We start from the raw sequence: 26264 nt of genomic DNA, 5'->3' as shown, positions 1-26264 counted from the left end.
GTAATTAATACTACTTATTATTTTCTATTTATTTTCTACTTATTATTTTCTACTTATTTTCTACTTATTATTTCTACTTATTATTTTCCACTTATTACTTCTACTATTATTTTCTTCGTATCATATATTGTTTCGTCCTTCTTAATGTTCAAAAAAAAAATTGCGACATTATAATACCATTAGCATACCTGGATGTTTCAAGCTGTAAAAAATTATTTCTAAGAAGGCGGAAGGTCAATGGTGATATAATCTTTACTTTATATTTAAAATAAAGAGATGACTAGACATTAATATGCATCAAGGCCACTTTCTGATCATCGCTCTTCGTCGCAAAAAGTGGGAGTCCAGTTGTAGTCCGCTCACTCACATGGAAGAAACTCTGAAAGGACAGCCAACGTCAGTAATACATCGGCATGTGGTCGTAACGGCACGCGAGAGGTAATGGGGATTCTGCCGTTAGTATACGTGAGTAACAAGTATGAACTTGATTAATGTATCTTCCTGTAATTTACTTTTGCATCTAAAATATTACTAGACAGATTTCTAAAAATTTTTATTATATGTAAAATTTAAAAAGATGTATGATATATATTCTTTAATGACTTAAACACATCTTTTTTTTAATCGCAACAATGAAAATCGTCATTATTAAAATCCTATGACTTTGATGGTGAAATTTAAAAATAAAATATCGTAAAAGAAAAGAATCTTCTATGATAGATCAATTTAGATTGCAATTTGCAGCAGAACTATCTAAGTAAAAATAAATAAAAAGATCTGAGAGAGAAATTCCACTTGGGGAAAGGGGTACAAGGTGGGGGAAGTTCCGTGAGAGAGGAAGATGACTGGTCCAAGTGATCCAGAGGCTTCCAGTCCCAAGTTTAGCAAGGTCGTGTTTCATCGCGTCTCAGCTTTGCAGTTCTGCTGTGTGTTCATATAATAATACATTCTCAGCCGATTTTTTTATATTAATTTTTTCGACTTCATAAACGAGAAACACCATCAAGGAAATCAATTCAGTACATTTATATTGAAATTGTGTCAAACGGTTCATCACCTGGGGCTAATTTTTTCTGGTGAATCTTACACCTAAGTACGTAGATGTTATTAGTATCAGCTTATTATTTATTAATGCGATTTTTATTATTATTGTTATTACATTGTATGCTTAATTATGCTGTTTGCATGTTTCTATTTGCATCGTAAAGCAGTGTTTATTATATTTTTTGTTTATTATTATTTTTATCGTATTATCATTTATTAAATGATATCGCCTAAAATATTTTTATACATTACATGATTTTGCTTCATCTTGAAATTTATACAAGATTACGTGAAAGAATCAATTATTTTTGATAAAATCACAAGGACGCGATTTTAATATCAAATATATACTTTTGTGAATTTTAAATATAATTAAGTATAATTTTCGACTCGTTTTTAATGAAGATTTTGGATGAAGTACGTTTGTACATACGTTGTAAAGAGCAAGTTCAATATCTTTGAACGGTATGCATGGTCAATGACCTTCGTACACGCTTCAGTCGTTGGCGAATCATACTTTCGAACTCTCCTAGCTGGAAAAATGTAAAAGTGTGAAGGTGCATCTTGAAGACAAAAGAATTTATATGTTGAAGAAGCGCACTTTATAATTTTTTTTTAAACAAACAAAATTTATTAATCAAGAGATTAATTAGAGATATCAAAACTAATCTCTTAATATTGTCTTATCTTGTCTCGAAATTCGAAACAAGATCAAGACGAGACTTTTGAAAAGAACAAAACATGATTTTATTGATTTTTTTTCATGTCAGGTGATATTGATTTTTAATGCACAGCTGACTTTATTTTATGTTATAATAATAATAGATTAATTTCTACAAATATTTCTTTGATTAAAAAAATGTACCTTATTTTTCAAATAAGTGGAAACATTAGGTTTTATAATTCTATGTAAAAAATGTAATAATTAAACAAGTAAAGCTTAAGTTTGTTTATACAAAAAAATTTATATAAAAAAGTGGCAATGTACATATTTTGGAATAATGATATCAAGTGAAAAATAAATCATATGTTCTTAAAAATCATTAATATGCAAGATAACTCATACAATACATGCACTTTTGCAAATAACTTGGTTCATTGAAAAATAGCAAGAATTGTATATAAGTATATTTATAAAATTTTTATTAACTAATAATATATTTCATAAATATTTCCTATATATAATTCTTATTATTTTTCAACGAACTAACTTATTAAAGATATATGTATTGTTATATGAGTTATTATATGCAACAATAATAAGAGCATGAACGCTGCGCAGTAAATATAAAGTAATACAATAATATAACATTGATGTGTTTTATTGTTGCATCCTATTTGTAATTTATTTATAATATTAAAGATACCATAAAACCGCCACAAAATCGGCCCAGAACCGCCACGAAACTGTCACACGACCTCTATAGAATCGCTAAATTATAAAAATTTTTCCTCGACGCGCAGGTGACGCTAAATTGCATCCCGCGGAGATCTGGCAAGTGCATTGCTTCCAACATTCCTTCAAATACATTATAATTGTGCTGTGCCAAATCACAGCAGATCTAACAAATCGAAAAAAATAATAATAAATATATAAATACCCAGAGATATTACACGTGAATTAGCTTCCTATGTTTCAATTAATAGTCAGAAGCATGACTCGGATTCCGCGCTTTTTGCAATTAATAACGATAAGCCGTTGTGCATCTTTCAAGTTGATTTGAGATTCAATGATGGAAGTCCTCGGTTGTTAGGACGTAAACATAGACTCAACCGAGGATAAACTTGGTTGACTCGATGATAACAAACATGTAAATATATGAACGAACGTCTTATATCCTCGATAAATTATCGATTATCGTCGCAAATGCATAATGCAAGCCCACTCTGCAAGTTCAAATTATTATATATAATTATTATTATATACAATAATAATTATTATAATTATTATTGTAATAATAATTATATTATAATTATATTATAATTATAATATAATTATTATAATAATTATATTATAATTATTATATAATTATAATAATTATTACTATTATTATTATAATTATTATATTATTATTATTATTATTATTATTATTATTGTATAATTTTTTGGTCGCTATAATGGTATTATTATTATTTAATTGTCTTATTAATTGTGTCATTAGAGATATTTTTCTTTACTTTTTTATCTATATTTTTCTTTGCCATTATTTTTATACTTTTCTTTTTTTCTTCTATTTAATTGTATTATATAAAAAGGTATATTACATTATATCCTAAATTATATTATATGTGACATTTTGAGAGAGAGAGAGAGAGAGAGAGAGAGGAGCGAGAGCGTAATTCATATTAAATTTCAATATATACTCTTGATTTTGTTAGATAATATGATAAGCATCCAGACGACGTTGCTTTATTTGGCTGCAGCAATAGTGCTCGGCGGTGCGATTTTGCTATTGGCAGGTGTGATTTTGCTTCGTCTCTACATTTTCTACACTTTGGGCATCTGTAAGAGCAAAAACAGAATGGACGGGAAGACAGTGATAATCACTGGATGCACTTCCGGTATTGGCAAGGAGACCGCAAGGGACCTCGCCAAGAGGGGCGCGAGGCTCATTATGGCTTGCAGAAACACCGATACCGCTAATCAGCTAAAAGGTCTTGCCTCACTGTAATGGATTATTATCAACCTACACCTTAATTATATTTTACTCGTGTGATTGCGGTTTAATAATTCAATCACGTACGTACACCCGTTACGTTTAGATCGATCTAGGACTCGGCTCGCGCGCACGTTCTTATAACATATAATTATAAACAATGGGATCGTTTATAATTGCAAATGTTGCATCGTCATCAATTAAGACACTTTTATGACTGTATATGTGTTTATGTATGTGCTGTTCCTGGACTTAATTCTTCGAACCACGCTTCCTCGACTTCTAATGCTCGTAACATATATGCCTTGAAACGTAATAGTTATATAAATCATGATTGACAAGTAATATTTAATTAAAACAAATACAAAGATATATATCACAATTATTAACTTTATAAAAAAATTAATATTAATAAACAATATATATCTTTTAATATTTATTTAATTTTGAAACAAAAATTATTTTGGTGTAATCTATCTATTTATGCCTTGAAACATACGTAATAGTTATATAAATCATGATTGACAAGTGATATTTAATTAAAACAAATACAAAGATATATTTCACATTTATTAACTTTATAAAAAAAGTAATATTAATAAATAATATATATCTTTTAATATTTATTTTAATTTTGAAATAAAAATTATTTTGGTGTAATCTGTCTATCTGTCCTAAAAAATTCTTGAAGCATGACACCATTTTTTCGATTGTTCTTCAATTCGAATATTAAAAGCTTTTGATATGAAACAATAATGTGTTCTATATTTTTTGCAAAGATTTAATATATATGTTTTTTTTTCTCATCTCTTTTTCTCTAACATACAAATATTTTTCATACGCAGGCGAGTTTGTGAAGGAATCGAACAATAACAATATCGTGGTCCATAAGTTGGACTTGTCATCGTTGCAATCAATCAGAGAGTTCGCGCGACAAATAAATCAAGAGGAAAGTAGATTGGACGTTTTGATTCACAATGCTGGGACTGCGGAGACTTTCAGGAAAAAGGTCACAGAAGATGGATTAGAAATGACTATGGCCACCAATTACTTTGGTCCCTTTTTGCTGACGCATCTTTTAATCGGTAAGAAATTATAATGTGCAAAAAAATTATATATTTTATCTAATTCATCTGTTGTCGACTCATAGAATAAAAATAAATTAATGATTGATGTTGGGAAAATCAATGAATGTTCAAAATAGCACAAATTAAATAAAGAGAACAAGAGAGATTTTGAATGTCAAGAATTTTGAACTTCAAATCTGTCGAGAAATGTCGAGAATTTTGAATTGAAATTTAAATCGCGAAATAATATTCACCTTGATTTAAACTTGTTATGCGTCTATATCTATGCTCTTAGCAAACGTGTAGGAAGTAGTCACGTGTAGAAAATGATTATTATTGATGTTATTTATACAATATCGTTAAGTTTCTTTTATGTTTTCTAAGATTTTAATCAATAATAAAAAATATTATTATGATGTGTATCTAAGTTAGAGTATCACCTAATGACCCAAAAAGAAAAACAATATGCAATAATATTCTTATGTGACTGTTGTAATGTTACAAAATAACACGTATGATATATTACTGCTTTAGATCATACAGATAATTTGCGTTATTATTTGCGCATTATTTCTTACACTTTTTCTCCACATTCCATATCATCATATTATTATATTACTGCATATTTCTTATACTTTTACATTAAGCGTAAGAAGAAATAATTTTGCACCATGAAATAAGTATAAAACCTACAAAAAATGGACATGTAAGATCCAAAATATATAATATTCCTTTTTTTGTCAGTTTAATTTATAATACGATTCCAACAAGAAATTTAAAATATTAAACAAATTATTCGAAATTCAACAGGTAAATGAAAATAGTCTATTGAAACAAAAAAAAAATCGAAATACAAATTAAATCCCGACAATTTTCTAAATTAGATACATATAATAGATTTTATTTATTTAATTATCATATATATGTTGTGTATGATCAATATTCTATCAATTCGAATCAATTCTAAATGAAATAACTACAATGTAACAACGAGATAACACATGTTACATTATACGTATATTACAATATATGGATAAGAAATGAAAATTAACATCAATAACTTACGATAACACTTATTTATATTATTTGTAACATTCCGATTTATTGCTTTTACATTATATATTAATATAATAGTGTTTACCGGAAGATGCAAATCTCATTTGTATTTACAGACTTATTAAAACGATCGAAACCGAGCCGCATCGTGGTAGTTGCGTCGGAGCTCTATCGAATCGCGAGTTTAAATCTCAACAAAATCAATCCTACGACGACACTGCCAGCGTACCTGTATTACGTGTCCAAGTACGCGGATATCGTCTTCACGTTGGAGCTGGCGCGACGATTGGAAGAATCGGGAGTGACGGCGAATTGCCTACATCCCGGAATGATTGACAGCGGAATCTGGCGAAATGTACCAGCTCCGCTATCCTGGTTTGTGTACCTGATCACCAAGACCTTCTTCAAGACACCCGTGCAAGGCGCACAGACGACTATTCACCTCGCGGTCTCCGACGAGCTCAACGGCATCTCGGGAAAATATTATATGGATTGCGCTGTAAGAATTAGTTTTAATCCCTTTTTCGAAGCTTAATATTTTTTTTCATTTCAATTATTTACCGCAAATATTTTAGGAACGTGGCCTATCGAACGCCGTGAAAGACCCTGCCAAGGGCAAGAAATTGTGGGAATTAAGCGAGCCTCTGGTGAAATTACAACCATCAGATCCGAAGATCTAGACACATGTATTTTCTTTTGAGAACTTTCTTAAAAACTTTCTTTTATTTTTTTCTCCCACACGTGATGGTATCTGTTGCAATTAGTATTTAATTATAATTATATATCTTACCATTAATAGCATAGCACGACTTCATTGCGATCATAATATGTTTTGTATTGAAAAAGAAAAACAATTTTTGCAAGTATTGCAGTTTAAAGAAACATCTTTTCATTAGAAAAAAGAAATTTTTTTATAAACATGATATATATAATTATTAATATATATAATTGTTTGCATTTATTTGAGTAATAGGTCCAATGCATATATACATCTTTTGCTTAATCCTAGCGTGATCAACATACTTATTATAGCTTATGGTATCGGTTTTAGATATTAAACTGATTACGATATCGGATTCAGAGGAAATAGGCTATCCCATTTTTGCATTCTATCGGTATAAAATCTCGTCTTCATTGTCGGCGTCTCGGAAATTTCTAAGTAGTTGTCGGTTGTTAACGAGTATGGGTCCCACGTGACGTTGTTCGCCAAAGTCGGCGGTACCGGCTGTCCAGTTTTAGCAAAGTTCGACCACATACTTGTCATAAGTTCCACCATAGGTATTTCTGGCGCGTCGTTATCGAAGAAGGGAAATTTGGCCTTTATAAAGAATAGATATTGCAAATCGTCATGGTGCAACACTCCTAAAATGATCAAATAAACAACGGATTAGTCACAACCTTATTCGGATGAGCATCAGATCTCGTGTGAAATAATTTTTTGAACAATTAAAAGTTATAAGAATAAAAGCCATACCGTATGGCGTAGTTTCGTTCCACATATGAAAACTGTATCGTCCTTGATAAGCAGATACATAAAAATAGATTGGTTGATCAGTGTTCTCTGCGAATATTTTTATAGCGCGATGCAATGGAAATATAAGTAGACCATCGGCTCCCACCTGCAACAGAATTATTCAAGAATCACGCATAATCGCGCGATTAATCTTATTCGCACTACTGTGTCGGTACTTTGTAATTTTGACATCTCAAAAATCTATTAATAATTAATATATTTAATTATTTTAATATTTAATATGTATCTGTATATATTTTACAGAACAATTTTTACGAACTTGTGCGAGACCGTCATAGGTGTCCGGGCCGATCGATTGGTTGCCAAAGTAAAATTGATATAGTTCGGTGCTTATGTATCTGGAACGAGGTGTATCTCGTTCATAATAGACAGTCATGGGTGCGAGTCTGTCCCAATCATTGTTTAAGTCGTTTATGATCGAGTTGTTTCCGCGTCTACGCTGCTCTTCAATACCTGGAATCGAACATAAAATGTATTAGTATATTATATTTGAGGTGATTATTCTTAATTAAATGAAAACTTTAGATTTTTACCGACGATCATGCCGCCGAACTCGTCCTTGGTGACCCCTGCTATTAACGGAACCTTGTGGAACTTTCCTTTTCTAATAAGATCAAGGGGCTGTTCGGGCAAGAACCTCTCCACACCTTGAACTTCAGGTTCCACTACGGGCAACCATATCAATATCGGACTACCGTACCATTCCTGAAACACCGCGATATGTTTAACATCATCAAGGCTCCCTGTCTTTCCTTCGTTCAATTTTTTATCATTTTCTATCAATTGAGAAGTTCTCTACATGCTTGTTTATTAAGAATCATTTTCTAATTATCAAATCTCGCTTTAAATGTAATGTTTGTCACACTCACAAAGAACTTGGGCATAGTGTCTGTGAAGTTCTCCACCGGTTTAGAAGTCAAGCAGTCCAGCATCGCGTCCGTGGTGTTGGTCGGACAATTCAGAAGCTCAGCTTGTTTCTTCGCTAAGTTCAATTGGTCGGTCGGGTATGGTTCTAACGCCGTCGAGCTGCTCATCATGATTGCGCGATGGAACAATCCCTTGGACATCGGGGAAACCATGTGCAGCAGCACACTGAATCCACCACTACTGTAGCCGGATATCGTAACGCTCTCAGGATCGCCGCCGAAGGCGGCTATGTTCCTCTTGACCCATCGAAGCGCCAGAACTTGGTCCTTCAGACCCAAATTGCCTGGTGCCTTCGAGTCGCCAGTGCTTAGAAAACCTAAGCACAATATGTTTTTTTTAGGGAAATGTTTCGTTATCTTTGGACCATTAGCGATGAAATGTTTTGATATCAAATTATGTTTGACTTGGATATTTTCGTTCAAGCTTTAAGGGGAAAATTTATCATTTATGATTTAAATGACTTAAGGAGTAATTAAATGTTCGGCGATTTACCTAGAGTCGCTTGACGATTATTAACGGTGACAAGAACGATATCTTTGTCCAGCAAGTATTCAGGTCCAAAGAAGTAACTTTGGCCTGAGAATAGATAGAAAGCACCAGGATGGAAGAATACCAACACGGGCCTCTTTACGGGATCGTTCGCCGAAGGTAACTGCGATCGAGATAATTGTTTAATTAGTAACTTTGTTCTTTTCAACGAGATGTGTTAATAAAGCTCACTTTAGTCGTGTAGACATTCACGCGAAGACAATCCTCCATTATATTCTGCACTACTATCGCTGGACAAGCGGGTCCCTCTGAGGACGCATCAAAGACATCATTCCAGTCTGCCGCTGGAATAGCAACCTATGAAAAATAAAATGGTTAAAAATAACATTTATCTTATGCAAGGCCTCGTCCTGTGAAAAAAAACCTCGTTTTGTTCTTGATACAAACATTTCATTGGTCTGAAATTATTGCGGAATAATTTTTGCATTGCGTTTTGTGGATCGGATTTTAACATATTTAGTAAACATCATTTGTTGCAATGTAATGTGGAAATAATATAACGCAAGTTACGATATAAGTTATGATGTGAAACTGAAATATCTCGCACATATCATTTTGCAATATTATAAGTAATATAACAGAATATTATTATATTACAATGTAATATTGTTATATTCCTTTGCTTGCCTCTATATGTTAAAATCAAATTTAATAACTAATAACTTATCGGTAATATTTATTTATATTACTTGTAACACTCCCGTTTTATTGCATTCACTTAACATTAATATAATAATATTTATTGAATACTAAAAATTATATAACAAAACTTTTTTTAATATATCGTCATTATCTCTCATTTAATTGCTTTACTTGAAAACGTCGTTGCCCGGTCGGTGGCTCGGCATATCTCACACCTCGGAAGGAATAGATTCTTTTGCCGAGTCTGGAGGTCAGGATGGAACCGCGAATTCGCCCGATTGGTGCCATTACCTCGGGATCTTCGCTGGCGAACGCCAGGACGACGCTCAGAAGAGCAACGATTAGACGTTTCATGACGAGAGGAGCTCGCATGCACTCGAGAGCTTAACACGAGAGCTGGTTTCTTATATGAATCCAGTTAGATATGTGTATTGTACATACGCGTACGTTGCATCAGCGAATATTAAAAAATCGTCGACAAAGAGCGACGACTAAAAGTATATAAAAACATATATACAGTCATTGGTAGAAAAAACTATACAATTGCACCGGAAAACCCAGGTGTGTCATGCAGAAATTTATTTTTTAAGGGGGGATTTATAGCCAGATGGGTAAAAGAAATGGATTTTGCATTTTTTAGTATGATATCTTAAGAATATTTTTCTAAGTTTCAAGTCGAAATTCAAAAAAATAAAAAAATTATAGCGTTTTAAAAAGGTAGGTGCTTGGCTTCATTCAACGTTGGCAGGCGAACGTTACCTGGCAAGCATCCGAACTTGCACCCGTTTTCTTTCTGCTAAATGTTAAAAAAACGCTAATAATGTGTTAGTGTGCCAAGAGAAATAAATATTAGATACAGAATATTGAACTTTATTTCACGGTAATATCTGAGTGTGTGAAATGTAAACATTGTGGTGATGATATAACGTTCAAAGCAAAAAGTACACGTGGATTCGGATTTAAAATTTAAAATCACTATTGTAAATTAATTTATGCAAGTAATAAACATCACTGTAGGATCAAATCCGCATATGCTTTTCGCACCGAATAATAAGAACGAAGCGCACCGCTCAAGACATAACGGAGGAGGCAAGATTACGTCGTAGACAAGCCAAACTTGAATTGATAGAGGCTACCATGTCTGCAGAGGACTCACTATATGGCCCTGAAGTAAATGATTCCATGTAAGTTAAAAAAAATCATTGATATATTGTTTAAAAATATACTTAAAACTTTAAACATATTTTTTCCGAAACTGTGTTTCCAAAATCGATAAGCAAAATATTTTGAAAATCACTGGATGGATCGAATTCAGGTTTTTTCTACTTATTGTAAAGTGATGCAGTCTTTGTCATAGCCGTTTTTTTTATTTCCTTTTTTTTATAGCCAAAAACGATTGATCTTTTAGGCGAAAATTCGCATTTTCAGATTCAGATGAACGCAATTTTTTAAATATTGCGAATTTTTTTAATTCGGCTACGACAAAAATTAGATTTACCATCTATTTTAAGAATCAATTGATTTTTTTTGTTTCAAATGAACCTTGTAGATGGCACAATGGTTGCCGTAAAGCGTAACATGTCTGATGCCAAAGATGATATCTCCTATATTTTTTAATAAAAATTTAACGCTGCATTAAGAAAAATATATATAATGTATTGATCAAACTCATGTTTTGATAATCCTAATATTTTCTGCGAAAAAAATTCGTGAAAATAGGGTCATTTGTGGTACGTTTGGGTACAAATCCCCCTTAAAATATACGAAAAGATATATGTAAGGTCACGCGCGTGCGTTTTTGTAATTTAAATATGCACGTGCACGGGATTTTTGATTCAAGATGAGGCAATGCGTGAATGTATTTTTGACAGGACCCATCCAGTTAGCAAACACACGTCATTTTGACGTTTCAAATTGGTCATTCACTGTCTATTCTTGACGTCACGAGTTGACGTTTTTATTACGTAAAAGTGACGGTCTAATGTCACAGATTCTTGACGTCATGACATGTACCGCATTTTGACGTCTTTTTCTTAGCATAATAATATATTTAATAACGTTGTCGAATAAAGCAGATTAACCGATTCGAGAGCATCATTGAACAATTACAGCCATTCTATTCTTCAGAGGAATCTCGGATCGATTAAACTGCTTTATTCGAAAACGCTGGAAAACTCAAATATGATTAGAAATTAGGTCACAAATTTTATATTTGTTATTATTATTTTATTTAAACGTAAATAAAAAAAAACTTACATCTAATATCATATAAAATTTTAACAAATAATGTCTTTCATTGCCTGCGTTTTATAAAAATATATTTTGCCAATCAATTGTATTATTTATTAAAAGAATGTGTATATTTTTCGGCACTTTAATTACACTTGATTGATATAGCTACTATTTTAACTATGCAACATGAATCGTGCACAGATAGACGCATACGTCGAAAGAAAAATTGTTAAAGTCTGATCGCGAAAGTCATGTTATATAAAAAATTTTGAAAGATTTTTTTATGGGATCGATGTACTAACTAATGACATTAATAATAAAATAATCGTCACTTCATGACTGAAAAATGATGTCAAAATAATGTTATATCAAAACGTCAATATAAAGTCATGTAACAAATCAGTCATTTTGACGACATATGACCAAAAATGACCAGTTTGGAACGTCAAAATGACGTGTGCTTGCTACCTTGGTAAACATGCAGACAAAACAAAAAGCTTGCACGTTTGGAATAGTTTTTCGATTATTATGTTGTGTGCTGCTTTATATTGTATTTTATCAGTATGTAAATAGATATTTGCAAAAAAGATAAAATTACGTGATTTTATGTTGTATGTTTTATATTAGTTTATAAGCAATATTTTTCTTATGACTTATTGTGGTATTGAATTTTACAATGATGCTAATAATGACGCTAATGATGAAACAACCATTGTTCACTTAAAATGATTTACTTCCAAAAAAAGAAGTTAAAAAAAAAAGAATTGTATTCTTTAGTTTCCTCTTCTTTCTTCCTTTTCTATCGCCGTTTTCTTTATTTCCATCTTCTTTCTTCCTTTTTATTCTGTTGATCTCATTCTGTTCTTGCTTCATTTTCTCCTCCGTGCATTCTCTGTACGTTTCTCCTTTCTTGCTTTTCATCCTTTGTTGCTACTTTTCTATTGCTGATCTCGCTGCCTTCTCTCTAGTTTCTTTCTCTTCCAACTACTCTTCTAACTACAGCCTAACATTATTCTCTTCTCCTTATTTCCCTGAACATACTAATGCTCCTGCTATTCATATTCTAATATTACTCCTTGACTATCAAAACACTCTAATGCTAATGTTACTGATATTCCCATTCCGATATCCTTAAAATCTAAATTTATATGTTCATACTTATTTATCGAATATCTAATCATTAGTATCTAACATCTAAAATTCTAAAATTCTAAATCTAAGATCTAAAAACTGAGGTCTAATGTAACAGAAATCTCATCCAGAAACAAAGATAAACACAAAATCAAAATAGAAATAGAAATATAACATAATCAAAATATAACATAACTTGACATAAGTTCGTAGCTCTTATAAGATACTAATTACTTACTTAAATATTTAATATCAGATACAAAAAATGGACACTAATGTAATATCCAAAATATATTATTTTTCTGTCAGTTTAATTTCTAATACAATTCTAACAAGAAATTCAAAATATTAAACAGATTATTCGAAACTCGACAGGTAAATGGAAAATAATCTATTCAAATAAAAAACTCGAAACGTAAATTAAATCCGGAGAATTTTCTAAATTAAATACATATAATTAATTTTATTTATTTAATTACTAACTATATATATGTTGTGTATGATCAATATTCTACGAATCAATTCTATACGAAATAACTACGATGTAACAACAAGATAACACATATTACATTATATATTATATTATGGATGGGAAATGACAATTAAAATCAATAACTTACCGATAATATTTATTTACATTACTTCTAACATTCCGATTTATTGCTTTTACATAATATTAATATAACAGTGTTTACTGGAAGATGCAAATCAGGAAATCTCATCTGTATTTACAGACTTATTAAAACGATCGAAATCGAGTCGCATCGTAATAATTACGTCGGAGCTCTATCGAATCGCGAGTTTAAATTTCAACAATATTAATCCTACGTCGACACTGCCAGCGTACCTGTATTACGTGTCGAAATATCGTCATCACGTTGGAGCTGGTGCGACGATTGGAAGGCTCGGGAGTGACGGCGAATTGCCTGCATCCCGGAATGATCGACAGCGAAATCTGGCTAAACGTACCAGCTCCGCTATCCTGGCTTATGTATCTGATCACCGAGACCTTCTTCAAGACGCCCGTGCAAGGAGCGCAGACGACTATTCACCTCGCGGTCTCCAACGAGTTCAACAACATCTCAGGAAAATATTTTATGGATTGCGCTGTAAGAATCAGTTTTAATCCCATTTTCGAAGCTTAATATTTTTTTTCATTTCAATTATTTACCGCAAATGTTTTAGGAACATGGACTATCGAACGCTGTGAACGATCCTGTCAAGGGCAAGAAATTGTGTAAAGTAAACGAGCCTCTGGTAAAGTTGCAATCATCAGATCCGAAAATCTAGACACATGTATTCTCTTTTGTGAACTCTCTTAAAACTTTTGTTCTTGTCTTACACACATGATGGCATCCGTTGCAATTAATATTTAATTATAATTATAACTTATCATTAATAGCATATCACGACTTCATTGCAATCACAATATGTTTTGTATTAAAAAAGAAAAACAATTTTTACAAATTGCAGCTTGAAGAAATCTCTTTATTAAAAAAAAGAAATTTTTTTATAAACATGATATATAAAATTGGATGCATTTACTTGAATAATAGGTTCGATGCATATTATATACATGTTTTGCTTAATCCTAGCGTGATCAACGTACTTATTATAGCTTACGATATTGGTTTTAGATATTAAACCGATTACGATATCGGATTCAATGGAAATAGGCTATCCCATTTTTGCATTCTATCGGCATAAAGTCTCGTCTTCATTGTCGGTGTCTCAGAAATTTCTAAGTAGTTGTCGGTTGTTAACGAGTATGGGTCCCACGTGACGTTGTTCGCCAAAGTCGGCGGTACCGGCTGTCCAGTTTTAGCAAAGTTCGACCACATACTTGTCATAAGTTCCACCGTAGGTATTTCCGGAGCATCCTTCTCGAAAAAGGGAAATTTGGCCTTTATAAAGAACAGGTATTGCAAATCGTCATGGTGCACCACTCCTAAAATGATCAAGTAAACAACGGATTAGCCACTTTATTCGGATGAAGATCCCGTGATGTGAAATAAATTTTTACAATCAAAAAATAAGTAATATAAAAATAAAAGTCATACCGTATGGCGTGGTTTCGTTCCACATAACAAAACTGTATCGTCCTTGATAAGCAGATATGTAAAAATAGATTGATTGATCAGTATTCTCTGCGAATATCCTTACAGCGCGATACAATGGAAATATAATTAGACCATCGGCTCTCATCTGGAACAGAATTATTCAAGTCTAATGGCGTGATTAATTTTATTCGCGTTACTGTATCGATATTTTGTAATATTTAACATCTCAAAAATTTACTAGTAGTTAATATATTTAATTATTTTAATATTTAATATGTTTCTGTACATAATACTTTTCAGAGCAATTTTTACGAACATGTGCGAGACCGTCATAGGTGTCCGGGCCGATCGATTGGTTGCCAAAGTAAAATTGATGTAATTCGGTGCTTATGTATCTGGAACGAGGTGTATCCCGTTCGTAATAGAAAATCATGGGTGCGAGTTTGTACCAATCATTGTTTAAGTCATTTATGATCGAGTTGTTTCCGCGTCTGCGCTGCTCTTCAATGGCTGAAATCGAACGTAAAATGTATTAGCACACTATATTTTATATAATTTCAATAATTATTCTTAATTAAATCGAAACTAAATTTTTACCGACGACTATGCCTCCGAACTCGTCCTTGGTGACTCCTGCCATTAGCGGAACCTTGTGGAACTTTCCTTTTCTAATAAGATTAAAGGGCTGTTCGGGCAAGAACCTTTCCACACCTTGAACTTCAGGTTCCACTACGGGCATCCATATCAATATCGGATTACCGTTCCATTCCTAAAACACCGCGATATGTTTAACATCATCAAGGCTCCCTGTCTCCCCTTTCTTCAATTTTTTATCATTTTCTATCCCTTGAGAAGTTTTTTACATGCTTGTTTATTAATAATCATTTTCTAATTATCAAATCTCGCTTTAAATGTAACATTTATCACACTCACAAAGAACTTGGTTATAGTGTCTGTGAAGTTCTCCACCGGTTTAGAAGTCAGGCAGGTCAGCATGGCGTCCGTAGTGTTGGTCGGACAATTCAGAAGCTCAGCTTGTTTCTTCGCCAAGTTTAATTAGTCGGTCGGGTACGAATCTGGTTCTAATGCCGTCGCACCGCTCATCATGATTGCGCGATGGAACAATCCCTTGGACATCGGGGAAACCATGTGCAGCAGCACGCTGAATCCACCAATACTATAGCCGGATATCGTAACGCTGTCAGGATCGCCACCGAAGGCGGCTATGTTCCTCTTGACCCATCGAAGCGCCAGGACTTGGTCCTTCAAACCCAAATTGCCTGGTGCCTTCGAGTCGCCAGTGCTTAGAAAACCTAGGCATAATATGTTTTCTTTTAGGGAAATGTTTCGTTATCTTTGGACCATTAGCGATGAAATGCTTTGATATCAAATTATGTTTGACTTGAATATTTTTGTTCAAGCTTTAAGGGGAAAATTTATCGTTTATGATTTAAATGACCTAAGGAGTAATTAAATGTTCGGGGATTTACCTAGAGTCGCTTGACGATTATTAACGGTGACAAGAACGATATCTTTGTCCAGCAAATATTCAGGTCCAAAGAAGTAACTTTGGCCTGAGAATAGATAGAAAGCACCAGGATGGAAGAATACCAACACGGGCCTCTTTACGGGATCGTTCGCCGAAGGTAACTGCGATCGAGATAATTGTTTAATTAGTAACTTTGTTCTTTTCAACGAGATGTGTTAGTAAAGCTCACTTTAGTCGTGTAGACATTCACGCGAAGACAATCCTCCATTATATTCTGCACTCCTATCGCTGGACAAGCAGGTCCCTCTGAGGACGCATCAAAGACATCATTCCAGTCTGCCGCTGGAATAGCAACCTATGAAAAATAAAATGGTCAAAAATGACATTTATCTTATGCAAGGCCTCGTCCTGTAAAAAACCTCGTTTTATTCTTGATACAAACATTTCATTGTTCTGAAATTATTGCGGAATAATTTTTGCATTGCGTTTTGTGGATCGGATTTTAACATATTTAGTAAACATCATTTGTTGTAATGTAATATGGAAATAATATAACGCAAGTTACGATAAAAGTTATGATGTGAAACTGAAATATCTCGCACATATCATTTTGCAATATTATAAGTAATATAACAGAATATTATTATATTACAATGTAATATTGTTATATTCCCTTGCTTGCCTCTACATGTTGAAATCAAATTTAATAATTAATAACTTATCGGTAATATTTATTTATATTACTTGTAACACTCTCGTTTTATTGCATTCATTTAACATTAATATAATAATGTTTATTGAATACTAAAAATTATATAACAAAACTTTTTTTAATATATCGTCATTATCTCTCATTTAATTGCTTTACCTGGAAACGTCGCTCTCCGGTTGGTGGCTCGCCATATCTCACACCTCGGAAGGAATAGATTTTTTTGCCGAGTCTGGAGGTCAGGATGGAACCGCGAATTCGCCCGGTTGGTGCGGTCACCTCAGGATCGTCGCTGGCGAACGCCAGGACAACGCTCAGAAGAGCAACGAATAGACGTTTCATGACGAGAGGAGCTCGTATGCACTCGAGCTTAACACGAGAGCTGGTTTCTCATATGAATCCAGAGATACTTATACATACGTTGCACCAGCGAGTATTAAAAAGCGTCTCAAGGGCAATGGCCTTTTATATCCAATTGCTAGGAGGAAGAGCCACACAATTGCCGGGAAACCCCGGCGTGTCACGCAGAAATTTATTTCTTCAAATATACGAAGATATGTATGTAAGGTCACGCGTATGCGGTTTTGTAATTCAAATACGCACGTGCACGGGATTTTTGATTCAAGACGAGGCAACGCGTGAACGTTATTATTTTGACAGGAGGCACTTGACGTATCTGAAGCGCGAGTCTTACGAAAACTGCATTACTTGCAATGGTCACGGTTTATATTTTCGTTTGTTCTCCTCGATACATTTTTCCAATGTCATATGGCTGACGATTATTTATAGCAGCTTGAGTGGGAATCTCCCCGCTCCTTGCCACTAAAAAGAAGAAGAAGAAGATATCGCTGACGATACAAACTGATTACGAGTAGTGATGTAAGTCATTACTTTTCTCGTTATGAGAAAAACACGAGGCTTGCTGTAGAAAAGATATCAAGAATGCGTGATATCCAGTTTCTTTGCTGCGGCAATTTTTTCATGATTTTGTAGAAAGAGAAAGAATCTTATCTTAATAATAAAAATTTAAAAAATAAAATGATAACGATTATTAAACGACAAAATTGATAAATAAATGCTGAGGTGCGGTAATTGACCAATATTGATATTTAAAAAATATCGATTAATAACACGAAATTATATTAAAAATTCGGAATCGCAAAATCACTTATAATTTTAAATACTTAATATGTTAATATAATTAATATTAATATTAATATAATTTTATGTGTTATTATTCGATATTATTTTAACATAATTATTGTTACGCTCCATACTTTGTATATGTTTTAACGAAATTGAATTTTTGGGATATATTAATCAAAAAAATTTTTTCCTTGCATTCTATTTATCGCGCCTCTTAATTATCTCAATTTTACCACTTGATAATTTTTATATTTTACATTCCATAGAAAAAGATCCAAATATTATTTACACACAAAATGTCATTTGTAAAATTCTATAATTTTTCTTTAATTATATTGTACAGACACATCTTTATAAATGTCTTTCTAAATTTTTTTTACGTTCTTTAAAAGCGTAAAAGTAACGCTGAGAAATTATTTCGAATATTCCTTGTTAATGTGATAAGCTATTTCTTTTTGGATTCTTTTAAGCCGCGTCTGATTTCGGTCATGTAAGTTTTAGTGCCATGACCGTAGTTTAGATCGAAATTCGCCGGATATTCATTGCTACGAGCTTGTCTCTTCGGCTTTGCAAGTTCACGCAATCGTTTGGGGCAACGTCTATTATTCGTAGCGACGATACGGGCATAAGTATCGAGAAGAAGCGCCTTTTTATCCGACTGATGGAGCGACCCTGAGACTTGTTTGCTATCCACAATTTTTAGTTTACGGGTCTGACTTTTATCTGAAAATTTGACACGTGCTTACACAATTGCGATGCTGAAAAGTCGTAAGTCGGAGAACGAAATCAATTTAAAACTGATACAGATAAACGAATAAATCAATGAATTATTATGATGTATATTTTTGTCTTTAAATATATAAATAAATTGAAAATATTCGTTAGATTTCACCTGGACTGATATTTTTCGTAGACGAAGGCGAGGTATAAGACGTCGGCTCTAAATTAGAATTCAATTTCCGGTCATTAGATTGATTCAAGTTGTCGAGTATTACTTGACGAGTATCAGATACTCCTGAAGTCACCTGAAAAATCATGTAGTCATGTAAAAATCTTAACGTTATTTTTTGCATATACATTTTCAAAATATCCCACAGAGTTATAATAGTGCTACCTGCAGATCGTTGGTATTATTACGCTTATAAATCTGTGTTTTTCTTAGGTTTTCGCGTTTAAACATGTGATTTTTTACTGGTTGGATGTCACTATTCATATCGCAATTGCGGGGACTATATCTCTTTCTTTAATAGCAAACTGTTTCTTTTTTCTAATTAATAAGAATGTCTTAAAATTTCAATTAAAATTACATTATTCAAATTATTAAATTAAGAGTATTTTGTTGACTGGAAATTTTGATTCAGATTGAAGGTTTGACGTGAATTTTTGAAAGCCAAAGCAATGATCTTTTTTTCTCGTTCGTTATTCAATTGTAATTTCGATCTTTCCTATTATCGTATGCACGTCGATTTATTTCCGGCACTTTTCTAGAAAGAGAATTGCTTACTTGTCAATTTTTTATCGTAACAATTACTTTATTACGCAAAATATGAAATAATAAAAACGTGCATTGGAGACTTTATAAAGATTTATTTCTATAAAAATGTTAATGTGTGTGGACGGTATATAAAATATACAATATATATATCAAATTATTAAATATACAATGATCCTTAAGATTAACAGATCGTTAAATTTCACTATTTGGACGGAAACATTTAGAGATAAGATTCCGTTGGACGGACGCAAAGGCAGCCATGAAATTTATTAATATATCTAACTCTACCCATTTGTACTGTTAAATAGACGTGTAAAATATTTATAAAATGATATTCAGAATAAATTTATCCATATAAATTTACGTCGTAACGATAAAATATACATTTGACAATAATAAAATTCTATCCTATCAGATCTCGGTTTTTTTTTGTATTCTCTTAATGTAAATTATCCATATAAAAGTAAGTAAATCATATCGCTTTTTTTTTAGAAGGTCCCATCATCCAACCATTCGATACTTCCTGGGATCCGTTCTCGCATTGCTTCGTGAAGATGTTAAATCGTATTGCTATAGTGACACTTATCTACCGAATGTGAAAGTGAATGCTATCATAATTATCGTAGCAAGCAATGAATAGCTTATGGCTGACGCGCCAGCGTTACAATCCACAATTCTCCTAGCTCTCATAAAATCTGGCCCGAGGTACATGCTATATTCTCGCTTCTCCGGCGGTATAACTATTAACTGTTGAGTGGCGTCCTGAAAAATGAGATCGCTGTAAGGGGGTGGGCTGTAGAACATGCTGAAGCTGAACTCGTCCTGCTCTTTCCGGCCGTAAAACTGTTGCGCGTATATGAACAGATTTATATACGCGTTAATCTGCGTCTCGTTGTAGCCGTAACCGCCACGCGTGACTATAGCATTAGCGGCGACCTTGCCCATGTTACAGTTCTCGTAATCTGTAGTCGGCCGGCGCGTGCCGTCCGGACAGAGCAACTCGAAGTCCTTAGTGAAGGTGTTGCGCGCCCAAAATTCCCTGCGCTTGCCGTCAGTGTTCTCCGCGACCGTCGTGTGTTTGACAAAAGCTACATCTCCGCCGCCCTCCACCAGACACCTGAAAGCGCCCGTGTACCCGAAATAATCCTCGGAGGCGTCTCTTCGGCAATACCGGTAGCTCACCCCGTGACATAAATCGCACATATTATCGTAAGGCACGCCTGCAATCAGATGAAAGGAGTTCTGTAAATATAACCGTCCTATGGAAGATTATTTCATCTTTATTACATTGGAATCCTCTCAAGAGTGGACCATATTGGGCTCTGATATATTCTAACGAGTTATCTCATCCCTATAAAGTTTAAGTTTGCAGAAGATATCGTTTCATATAATGGTTACTCGCAAAACTTGCATGAACATGTCTTTTCTATATCGCTGGGAAAGTATTTTACCATAATTGTTGAGTGACTGAGTCCACTACCTTTATTCATGATCACTCAACAGCATTACTTAACGCAAGGAAGGAATGCAATATACTCTTTAGAGATGTATTTACTTGGAAGGAATGCAATATACTCTTTAGAGATGTATTTTTGAGAGATTCCAATGTAGTTAATTTTGGAATAATAATTTTCGGCTAATTTAGAAAAATTATTAATTTTGTTGTATTTTTTGCATTACCTATATTATACTCGGTACTAAGCGCGCCTGGCACGCAGGATTTACTGAAGTATTCAGCGGCGGCGCGTACAGAATCGCAACCGTAGCCCCTGATCCATTTGTTAGAGATAAGGTAGGCCAGTGGATAGACCCAACCCGCGGCGGTGTTAATCCCGGTGTGACAAGTATATTTATTTTTCAGATACGTCAGATCTGTGCTATCGTCCTCTTCTTTAGCGACGGCGACGACGTAATAGTCCGGTGTGCCAAGATTATACACCTCGGATATAAACGGGATCAGATTGAAACGTAATCCAGCGGTATAAACGTCGCTGGCATCCAATATAGCTACATCGGCAAGTCTATCGTGAAAAAAAAAAGTATACATGTATATTCACCGAGAAACATATACACGTGTACATTTAAACATATTTTTACACATACCCGTTTTGTATCAATTGCATACAATTGATTTGGCTGTGGCCTTTATGACAGAGTAATTCTGGTTTCAGCAGCTGAGCTTTTAAAGCAATCTGCGACAAACATATGAAAAATGTTAAAATTCAGCGCATTTAAATAAGCAATTTTTAAAATAGATATGAATAGTTTTTGCATCAAATATATAATATGAATAGTACCTTCATTTTCACACATTTCTCCATTTCCGGCTCGGATGTAACGCATAACGACATTCGATTTACAGGGCAATGGCGCACCGCTAATATATGATCTATGGATTTTCCCAAGTATCCCGTATATGTTTGATCTTTCTCAGGTAGTTGTATGAAATCGCGAGCGGAATCCTGAAAGAATGGAACGTGTTAAATCAAGGATAAATGTAATAATAAGAAATAAACATCACATGATTCATTTTAGTCGGAAAAAGAATCTACATATACATGATTATTTTTTTAAACTGGGCTCCTCTTTCGGTAATTAACTCAATTCGCGATTTAGATATAACTTTTTTGCGCTAATCTATTCTTTAAAAATATATTCAGATGATCAGAATTGTTCATTTAAAAAATTTAAATTTGTTACGCTGTCTTGTAAATATTTATGAAAATATTTTTATTTTTTAAAATTGCTTGTTAGATCACAGGCTGGAATATGCCATCATAATATGGACTCTGTACCAAGTTAAATATTATGCATTAATTGAGAGGATCCAATATTCGTTCCTTTCATAGAGTTAATTTTCTTATGAAGATCATTCTGATTGTTTTATTCTGATTATATGTATGATTTCATATTAAAAAGCTTAAGCTATTAACACTGAAAAATTTTTTAAACTTAATGTTATTCTTTAAATTATGATTAGTAGATGCATTATTTGTTCTAATTTATTGATTCATACAAGACTGTATATTCCAGCCAGGCTTATTAGAAACAATAATTTTTTATCAGGAATTATATTAAATCTTCTATGGTAAATTCAAGCCTCTAAATCGAGTATGCTTAATGACAAATGAATTTTCTGATCGCATAGATTTCTTTCATATCTCTTTCATATCTCTTTTAAATATTTATTATCTCATTATTTCCGTTAGATTCTTCCGAGTCTTTACTGATGTAAGTAATTTGTAATCATGATTATTTGTGCTAAAAGGCTCAATTTTTTCTGTTTATATATAAACGAACAAACACGTGACTTACTGAAAATATTAAATTATGTTTCGTTCCATATCTAGGTGCCGATTCGTACAAATCGAACACTTCTATCGGCTGTACAGTCGTAGATTCGGTGTGATTTCTATTGTAATCGGACGTATCATTAATCGCAGGTTTCTCCCACGAGTTGAATCCATTGTTGCCACTGAAACTTCGATCGTATCCATTGCGATCCCAATTGTCCGTGTTATATTCGTTCGGATTGTTAACGCCGTTCCTATTAAAGTCGTCCTCCCCGAATCTGTTATTGTAATCCGGACGACTTTCGTAATTCCTCTGGTTATCGTCAAAACGATTCGAGCCCGTCGTGTCATTTCTGTTCTTGTGGAATATTCGAACCGCTTTCTCCAGAAATTTTTGGTACATTCGACGAATCTTGAAATTCGTCGCCGAAGATGTGACTATCGCGCGTGATGGCACGGTACCCCAATTACAGGTCCTGTATTCGTCCACGGATCTGCGAGTACCGTCCTTGCAGAGAAGTTCGAATTGCTCCTTCTTAACGGAAACTAATAACAAAAATTGAATACTTTAAATATCTCATCATCTTCACTCTCCTACAGATTTAATTCATTAGGTAGCAACTGCGTACTAAAGTCAAATGTCGTTGAAGTCATCTCGTGTACAGTCGTATGCACCAGGAAGGCAATTTCGCCTGCTTCGACCAAGCATCGAAAAGCCCCCTCATATCCTGCATAAGGATCTTGATAAGTGCACTTTTCACCAGGTACCTTTCCAATGCACAAGCTACACAAATGATCAGAATTATCACCTGTAATTGATTCGTAAGAGATTATAACAATTATAACATCAAAATATACCTATATATTTTATTATTATAAACTTACCAAGTGGATTATATTTGTCAATTAAAGAGTGTATTGCACAGCTAGGACCAAAATATTTGATTGTCGACTTTACATGATTGTTACAATCAATGACTTCCATTCCCCCATGTTGCATAAGCTGAATAAGATATTTTTTTATCATATTTTATTATTTTTTTATACAAATATTTATACAAGAAAAATTATATATATTTTTATTTATTTATTTATTTATTTATACATGTATATTGTAATTATTTATAAAAATTATTTATTAATTATATTATGTATATTGTAATTATTTATAAAAAAATCATAAATTTTACTCACAGTATTAATTGGAATAACCCAACCCGCTAATGTCCCGACGCCAGCAAAGCAGGCCTTCCTGCGTCTAAGATCATATAAACTTTGTACATCTGACAGAGATCCTTTCTTAATCACTGCGACGGCATATTGATAATTCACATGGCTTTCATGTATCTCCTGCATTATTGGTACAAGACTATGGTATCGTCCAGCCACAAAGACCTCTCCGGCATCTAATGTTGTTATCTGGGCCTTTTCATGATCCAGCATAGCCATACATTCTTCCTTGTTGAATGCTTGCTTGCACTGTATCGAAAAGTAGCTAAAGCCGAAGGACGCTATCTCTCGATCAACCGCCCTGGAAAAGGCTTTGCACTTATTCTGTTCACCTATGGAAACTGTACACCATGTGACTGTGTTGTTGAGCCATTCTTCTTGCCTATATCGCTGGCCTGTTGAAAATTAATTAATAATAATCATTAATTATGTTTAACATGCGATATGTATTTTATACAATTTTGTTTTAAATTACCAATATTATAAGATTCAACTTATTTGTTATGATTTTGATGGTGCAAATAAAATAATTGATCAGCAACAGTACAACGAAACAAAAATCTAAATAAATTGAAGAGCAATATTATTTGTAGTTAAAATTACATTGTAATTCAAAATAATGTCCCTTTGGTATCATTTCAGAAATAATTGAAATTTACTCTTCCAGAGGAAGAAGATCTCATAAATGTTTGCAATTTAACGTGTGTTGTGATGCAAAACAAAGTTTTATAGGATGACTAAGTTATTAATTGAATAAAAATGTGCATTCATACCATGAATATGAGGCAAAACAAAACTGCACAAAGATATTAGTATCACGTAGTGTCCCAGCCACATTTTCCCTTCAAATATCTCTTTACAGTCAGTTGATCACGGACAACACCCTGACATGACTACTCCAAATTATAACCGAACTACACCCAACAGAGAATAGTACAACGCGTGACGTCATCCATTCCTTAAACGAGGATAGAATGAGCAAATAGGATATTTCGGTGTGTTCGTATATTCTCTGCGCATAGCATATACCGAGTGTCCTATAAATATCTACCTCGCATAATGATAAAAAGTAGGGAAAACAATCCTTTCGACAATTTTGATCGTCAACATGCATATTTTTTTTTAATCTTACAGCCAAATTTAATTCTTTTATTTTTTAGAATCAATCAAATACCGGAAATAACACGGGAGTGCAAAATGAAATGCAATTATTTTTCAAGAAAACGTGTTGACTTGTAAGGGATATATTATTAGTACTAATTTTTTTCTCACAAAGGTTGAGATTAAATATTAAGAATGAAACGAAATATATATATTGAAAAATACTGGAAAATATATATAAGTATATTGTGATATATATAACATATATTAAATATGCAAATAATTTAAATAATCTATATAAATTTTATAAATTTTCTTATTTTTTAATCATTTAATGAATACTATCTTTAATATATTAATGTATTATTAAAGAAAGCTGCATTTTAATAGATCAAATATCTTTTTAGAATTAATCAAATTCGGACAACACCTTGGCACTATTCCGGATTTCAATCAAACTACAAAGAATAGTACAACTGTAACGTAATACATTTATTAAACAAGAATTGAATGAGTAATACGAGATATTAAAGCACAAATTCATGTGACGCTCGACGCTCGTTTTCAGCATCATGACGAAAAAATGACGAATTGATATCTTTATTTTTAGTCGCGTGATGTCTTTTGATGCTAAAAATGAGCGTCAGTATGAAAAGACGCCTTTACAGTCTGTTCGTATATTCTCTGTGTATATATAGCGTATTATACACCGAGTGTCCTATAAATATCTACATCGCACAATAATAAAAAGAAAATTCTTTCAACAATTTCGATCGTAAAAAAAGTTTTGCAATTAAAGGCGATGCATCAAATGTGACAGTATAGAATTGATAGCAATTATATTGACTCTAGTTGCAAAATTAGAGAATCTAAGGCACTAATCATATCACTTCAAAAAAATA

The 26264-nt window shown here is 33.1% G+C and overlaps 5 protein-coding genes, 1 long non-coding RNA gene and 1 pseudogene across 10 annotated transcripts; 2 read left to right on the top strand and 5 right to left on the bottom strand.

The window, feature by feature from the left end:
• Positions 1-339: 339 nt before the first annotated feature.
• On the top strand, positions 340-8063 carry LOC145975178 (retinol dehydrogenase 14-like). Of its 4 annotated transcripts, none has more exons than XM_083105486.1 (5): positions 340-465; positions 3424-3699; positions 4547-4786; positions 5941-6323; positions 6400-8063. In XM_083105486.1, exons 2-5 carry the CDS (start codon positions 3429-3431, stop codon positions 6502-6504), a joined length of 999 nt encoding a protein of 332 aa, XP_082961612.1. In that variant the 5' UTR covers positions 340-465; positions 3424-3428; the 3' UTR covers positions 6505-8063. The 4 variants fall into 4 exon arrangements, with proteins under 4 accessions (XP_082961612.1, XP_082961622.1, XP_082961631.1 ...); XM_083105496.1 differs by having other exon boundaries at positions 452-476; XM_083105505.1 differs by lacking the exon at positions 340-465 and adding an exon at positions 785-1076.
• Positions 1377-2838, bottom strand: LOC145975281 (uncharacterized). The gene is made up of 3 exons (XR_014439938.1): positions 2646-2838; positions 2412-2563; positions 1377-1577 (listed from the first exon to the last, which is right to left on the bottom strand). It is a non-coding gene; the product is annotated as an uncharacterized LOC145975281 (long non-coding RNA).
• Positions 6752-9845, bottom strand: LOC145975091 (esterase FE4). The gene is made up of 8 exons (XM_083105249.1): positions 9648-9845; positions 9006-9131; positions 8778-8937; positions 8228-8601; positions 7892-8063; positions 7618-7811; positions 7299-7443; positions 6752-7186 (listed from the first exon to the last, which is right to left on the bottom strand). Exons 1-8 carry the CDS (start codon positions 9828-9830, stop codon positions 6888-6890), a joined length of 1653 nt encoding a protein of 550 aa, XP_082961375.1. The 5' UTR covers positions 9831-9845; the 3' UTR covers positions 6752-6887.
• Positions 9846-10530: 685 nt separating this feature from the next.
• On the top strand, positions 10531-15473 carry LOC145975241 (retinol dehydrogenase 14-like). The gene is made up of 3 exons (XM_083105585.1): positions 10531-10660; positions 13574-13948; positions 14025-15473. The coding sequence occupies exons 2-3, from the start codon at positions 13778-13780 to the stop codon at positions 14127-14129; spliced, it is 276 nt and encodes a 91-aa protein (XP_082961711.1). The 5' UTR covers positions 10531-10660; positions 13574-13777; the 3' UTR covers positions 14130-15473.
• Positions 14307-17877, bottom strand: LOC145975098 (esterase FE4-like; annotated as a pseudogene). Its single transcript, XR_014439886.1, has 8 exons — positions 17257-17877; positions 16618-16743; positions 16390-16549; positions 15833-16212; positions 15497-15668; positions 15216-15409; positions 14900-15044; positions 14307-14787 (listed from the first exon to the last, which is right to left on the bottom strand). The product of XR_014439886.1 is annotated as an esterase FE4-like (transcript).
• Positions 17878-18563: 686 nt separating this feature from the next.
• Positions 18564-19652, bottom strand: LOC145975231 (uncharacterized). Its single transcript, XM_083105573.1, has 3 exons — positions 19358-19652; positions 19136-19268; positions 18564-18966 (listed from the first exon to the last, which is right to left on the bottom strand). The coding sequence occupies exons 1-3, from the start codon at positions 19454-19456 to the stop codon at positions 18689-18691; spliced, it is 510 nt and encodes a 169-aa protein (XP_082961699.1). The 5' UTR covers positions 19457-19652; the 3' UTR covers positions 18564-18688.
• A 158-nt stretch (positions 19653-19810) lies between these two features.
• Positions 19811-25225, bottom strand: Tsf2 (transferrin 2). The gene is made up of 9 exons (XM_083105187.1): positions 25035-25225; positions 24226-24656; positions 23917-24034; positions 23661-23840; positions 23054-23577; positions 22036-22200; positions 21842-21930; positions 21419-21759; positions 19811-20958 (listed from the first exon to the last, which is right to left on the bottom strand). Exons 1-9 carry the CDS (start codon positions 25096-25098, stop codon positions 20321-20323), a joined length of 2550 nt encoding a protein of 849 aa, XP_082961313.1. The 5' UTR covers positions 25099-25225; the 3' UTR covers positions 19811-20320.
• Between the last annotated feature and the right edge of the window lie 1039 nt (positions 25226-26264).

Source organism: Camponotus vicinus, unplaced genomic scaffold (assembly GCF_025532165.1).
Source record: "Camponotus vicinus isolate PSW18456_S1 unplaced genomic scaffold, iyCamVici1.0 SCAF_1, whole genome shotgun sequence".
Taxonomy (NCBI): domain Eukaryota; kingdom Metazoa; phylum Arthropoda; class Insecta; order Hymenoptera; family Formicidae; genus Camponotus; species Camponotus vicinus.
The sequence above is the reverse complement of the archived record's forward strand: the minus strand, read 5'-3'. Positions and strand labels throughout refer to the sequence as shown.